Source organism: Halyomorpha halys, unplaced genomic scaffold (assembly GCF_000696795.3).
Source record: "Halyomorpha halys isolate HHAL.00 unplaced genomic scaffold, Hhal_1.1 Scaffold921.1, whole genome shotgun sequence".
Lineage (NCBI taxonomy): Eukaryota > Metazoa > Arthropoda > Insecta > Hemiptera > Pentatomidae > Halyomorpha > Halyomorpha halys.
Window position 1 is genome coordinate 293,430 of NW_027106140.1, and position 5,778 is coordinate 299,207.

The 5,778-nt window shown below is 28.3% G+C and overlaps 1 protein-coding gene across 1 annotated transcript; it reads right to left on the reverse strand.

Annotated features, from left to right (window-relative positions):
- Window positions 1–811: 811 nt before the first annotated feature.
- Window positions 812–3,719, reverse strand: LOC106687172 (keratin-associated protein 19-2). Its single transcript, XM_014430905.3, has 3 exons — window positions 3,619–3,719; window positions 2,405–2,483; window positions 812–1,372 (listed from the first exon to the last, which is right to left on the reverse strand). Exons 1-3 carry the CDS (start codon window positions 3,637–3,639, stop codon window positions 936–938), a joined length of 537 nt encoding a protein of 178 aa, XP_014286391.1. The 5' UTR covers window positions 3,640–3,719; the 3' UTR covers window positions 812–935.
- Between the last annotated feature and the right edge of the window lie 2,059 nt (window positions 3,720–5,778).

The following is a 5,778-nucleotide window of genomic DNA, read 5'->3' on the forward strand; positions in this document are numbered from 1 at the left end:
TATTATATAGTAAATAATAATGTTATTGTAAATGTTTAAAAGTGAAGTTGTAATATAAGCTGTTAAATGTTTAGATGTCCCTGAAGATGGCTAGAAGGGCCGAAACGTTGGACAAATAAATAAATAGTGTTGAGACTGTTTTGGATATTAAATTGATTTATTGATAAAAATTAGTATATTATATTCTTAATATGTTGCTTAGAGTACCCGGTTGATGGTGGTCTTGGATTGATCCTCTAATTGCTTTTTCTCTTCTTCCTTTCTCCAGTAGGCCGACAGTTCCCTGAGGTCTTTTACTCCATGCTGGTAGGAATGAATTAATTGAAAATAGAAATGGTAACTAATTTGAAAAGGGCCTCAGATCTAGGCTTTAAAAATGTTGATTCTTCCTTTTTGATTCAAAAACAATCACCGCTTGTTTTTTTATACCTTTCTACTTAGCCAACAGAGGGACGCACCTTAGGTTGCAGTGCCATTAATATAATTAAATTAAAGTCAGTCAGGAGAGAGGGGTTCCCTGAACATCTGCACTGCAGAGAAGAGTAAAAAGAGGATATTCTTTATTGGTATGTAGCACATGATACTTTTTTTACTTGAAAGAATAAATTGTGATCAATATAATGCTCTAAATTCCAAATGCAAAAATGATTTGAAATCTGAAACCCAAAGGATAATTAAGTATTTGACCTTGACATATGTAACCAATAAGTTTAAAAAATACAAATAAGAAATTCAAAATTTAATTAACATGAACCTATTACTCATATAAACTTTATATTCAGGGAATAAAATTAATTAATTAATACAGAGATTTGTGTAAAAATTTATTTCGATATTACAGAATTAGCAGATTGAGAATGAATTCGAACGGATGCAATGGGACGGAAATTCGATGAAGATGATTTTGTTTAATTGGTAACAGTTTAACCATTCCTTTACCATCCCTTGTAGCTTTGGCTGCCATAGCCGGAGTATCCTGCTCCACTATAGCCAGAATATCCTGGATAGGCACCGTAGCCAGTATGACCAGCATAACCTGGATAAGCGGTGGAACCGTAGCCAGAGTAAGCAGAGTACCCAGGGTATGTGGCGGAACCGTAACCAGCACCGTAGCCAGCATAGCCTGATTGGCCAGCATATCCTGGGTATGCACCATATCCACCGTAACCGGCAGCACCATATCCCTTGTAGGCTCCAGCAGCATATCCTGGGTAAGCACCAGCAGCGTAGCCTGGATAAGCTCCAGCGTATCCCTTATAGGCACCGGCAGCGTAACCTGGGTAAGCACCTGCAGCGTAGCCTGGATAAGCTCCAGCTCCGTATCCACTGTATGCTCCAGCAGTGTACCCTGGGTATGCTCCAGCACCGTATCCTATTTAGCAATTATTCGAAGTTAAAAAAATAACTAAATTAAGAATAAAAAATAAAGTTGATGCATCAAGTACCGTAATAGTTCCTATTATTATTGCAAAAAGTTAAAAAATTATATTTGCAGATCTAAAATTCCGAATACAAACTTCTAAACTATTCCTTGAAATCACATCACGGTGATAACTCTGTCACATATCGGTCGGTGTAGGATGTCTCCAGTAATAACCTCACAGGTATTATTGACCTGAGAATACTTACTGTGTATACCAACCCAAACCTTCTATCTATTCTACTTTTTTCAGTGATAAAAATGAGTAAAACTATTTTTTTAATAGTCTATTTTTTCCAAACACGAGTAAGGTAATATTAAATTATTTGAAGAAGCGAAAGTGTTTTCATTTTATAAAATTCAACAATCGTATTTTATTTCAACCCAAATATTTTTTCTTGAACCACTGAATATCTACAAATGTATACTATTTTCATTCTTTATTCAACCTCAAAATTTAAAATAAAACAAATTTAATTTGCAATATATATTTAAAACTGAAAAAGGAAATTGGTATTAATATCTTGCTAGTATTTTTATATCATCAGAACAGATAATCAAATATCAAAACTGAATAATGTTTATAAAGAAAAATAAACTTATTTTTTTCACTTGAATTATAAAAGTAGTATTATATTCAGCATAACTAGAAGAAGTTAATTATAAATTAATAGGTTTTGTCCCACTTCCTTATAAAATTTTAACAAAAAATACTTTATTTGACCTTTACAATATTAAGCATAAATTAAACAGAATTAAGGATTTGAACCCAGATATAATTTGTAAGAAGATATTCTGGTCAATCCAGATCAAGGCATATACGTTAATTTTAGTTTTAAAATATTCAATGTACTTCAGGAAATTATAAATTTAGATATTTCAAAAATTATTATTACTTTTTATTTGTAAACATTCATATTTTAAAATAAACCATAGAAATAAAATCTTAAGATTAAATATTAAAATAATGTAATTCTAGTTTACCAATTGCTGCCCCAGCCGTCCTCTTTTCGACTGCCTTCTCTTCAGCAGCGAAAGCCACTGTGCAGAGGGCTGCAAAAATCTGAGGACAAAAGAGGTATATATATATCGTAAATATTGTACTTCATTAAAATATGAGTACTAAATAATATTTTAAAATAATCTAATAATCATTTTTTTTTTATTAAATCTTCTAACTTAAAAGAAATATAAAATAAACATTAGCAATTCGGACTTAAACAGGATTATGTGTAGTTAGTACGTTTGTCTGGCTGATAATCATCTTATATCTAGTAAAATCAGAAACTGAAAGTCCGCTAGATATTTAGAACTAATTCCGTTTCCGATTTCCCCCTTGGTATCGTTCTAGAGTAGAAAGAGTCCAGAAGTATAAGTGTATAGAAAGCCGTTGGCTGAAAGGTATAATTCTAGGAGAGCAGTTAACCTTTAGTACAAGTGTTGCAGACCTACAGTTTAAACCAATGTGCCACCTATGGCCACTTCTTGAACAGTGTCCAAGCAGTAGTTGAAAATAATAGTTGTAGGTTTATAACTAGATTATTTACACTGCAAATCTTGAACGGCATTTAAAATTGTTAACGTTTATTATAAGTATACACATTTTTATCATAATATCATACACAAAAACATTGTTAGGTCTAGATTTTTTTTTCGGACCTTTAAAATTCAAAATATTAAATTGCAAGAATTAATATTGACTTTTTTTTTTTTTTTTAAACAAATAGAGAAAATAAGTGTACAGTTAATTTTTAGTCCATATTTTATAATTATTAGTCCGTTCTAGTATTCTATAGAACAGTAAAAGCAGATTTTAAGCTTTAAACTAGACATAACTAGAAGATTGAAAGGATTCACTAATTCGGTAAGTTTATTGAAATTTGTAATTTAATTTACCATAAAATTAAGATTTTTATTATATCAGTTATTTTCTTATCAAACTGTAAAAAAAATGTTTCTTTTTTATATATCTGTCAAAAATAAGTAGTTTTAAAGGACTATTTAAATAGTATCAAAAAATTATTTCTGGCTTTCAAATTTAATTCTTTTTATTAGGTTAGGATTTAAACAATTAGTATTCCCTAAGAGTATTATTTTTACTCAAAATTTCTTTTCCAGTTAATGTATTTTCGCTTTGAAAAAACTATAGTAGAATTTTTAATATTTTAAAATTTTAATAAAATACACAATTTACTCACGAGTGCCTTGTAAGAAGCCATTGCTGTTGTGCTCGTTGAAGGAGTGGAGGATGCTATGCTGGGGTTGGCCACCACCCTCCTTATATACACCTTCGTTTCGAGGCCGTCACTAACCCCGGCATCGTCGGCCAATAGTTCATAGTGAAAGTGATGTCATCGCTGTGATGGGTTCGTTACCCATCTGGAGGGTTCAAAAAGCAAAGCCATTATTAAAATATCTATTTTATAAATCGACAACAATACATGAAAAATCTAGGTGTCAAGCTGAATCGTAGGCATTTTTTAAATGTGCACATGATATTTAATTTAATTATTGAAATAATTTGTATTACTACATCTATATTAGGTTTAATATTTTTTAAATTAACTACTGACCTGTAGAAAAATATATTTAATTTTTTTCATTCATATACCTGATAAGGTTATAATAAAATCTTCTTGGAAGATTCAAAACAAAAGATTTGAGGATCTTTTTATAATATAAAAACTTTATATTAAAAAAAAATAATAAAGAGAAATATATGTTTCTTACTCCACAGAAATCTTGACCACGTAGAGTACAAAATATGGTCTCATTAAAAAAAAAAACCTATAGAATCCCTCCCCATTTTTTTTACATGATAGTGACGATATGTTAAACAATACAATATATTGTATAGATTTTTAATGTAATATGTGATATTTTATACATATAGTTTTAAAGAGGTGCCGAATAAAAGACTAATAATTTTACAAATAATCTAAAAATTAATATAGTACTATTTAAATTACAGCGATAAAAATTTACTGTATTTTATTATGATTTTGTATATGGATTTGAATTGTTTTATTTAATTTCATTATTTTTAAGATTTTAATTTCATATATTTTCATTATTTTTAAAGATTCTCACAATTCATTTCAATCTAGATAATTGCTCTGAAGCGGTATAGAAAAAATAATTGTTAACCACACAATGTTTACCGAAGTTTCAATACGTTTCTTGACTTTGTCAGGACAACAAAAGAACACAATTTTTATGTACTCTTCAATCAATTAATTGTTTTTGTTTTTTTATTCAAACAGAAAATAAATGAGAATTGATGGGGAAATATTTGGTGACACTTGACTATTTGCAGACGAAAAAAATTTCCTTTGTTAGGAAGTAAAAAAAAAAAGTTTTTATCATTTTAAAATTTATTTATTGTGCTATTCGTGATACAAAATGTGATTAATCGAACGGTTTTAAGAAAACAAAAACAGGAAACCATGAAATGTGTAGCTTATCCAGTCTAGTGATGCCCTTTAAACATTGCGACTTTGTTCCAACTAAACAAAAATTGTTGTCAATTAATGAGTTAAAGAAATTTATTCACAGCTCTTAAGAGGATCTAATTTTTTTTTTAATGAACTGAACGCTGATGATGGAAGTAATGGATTCCAGATTGTCTTATCATTAAGTTAAAGTTCACCAATATATTTAAAATAAATAATAGCTAAAACACTACTGGACCATCTTGACTCATTTTAAATTATCTGTAGTTACAAACCAAAATTCTCTGTTTGTAGTACATATTGGCTAAGGTTCAATTTTTATCGTTTAATATAACCTATTTTGTAAAATAAATATATATGCTGGCTATATTCATTATAATGTATAAAAAATAAATAAATAACCTATAATTATAATTTATTAATTTCAATAATTATTTTAGTATATATAATTTGAAGAATTTTTTAATCTAATTTGAAAATATTTCTTTAGTTAAAAACATATGACGAATTGAAAAAAGATTGATTCTTCATATTTATTTTTTTATTAATACAGAAACTAAAATTATAATAAATTTTTTGAGGTTAAAAAACTTCCAAAATTTAAATATATATTATTCTATAACTTTCTTTGCAGCTGTAAAGAATTGTTTCACACTGTATAATTGTTTAAACAACGATTAAATTGTAAATAAATAACTATTCAACTTTTGGAAGTTTATTAACCTCATAAATTTATTAAAATTGATTTGTCAGACTTCCTAAAATGAAATTCCAAAATATAAACTAAAAATCTATTATCAACAAACCAAATATTTAAAATAAAATTAACCTAAATGAGGTGCATGTACTATGTAACTTACTCATCATAAATTATTTTCATAAATACTGAGTATAGTGTGTATATAT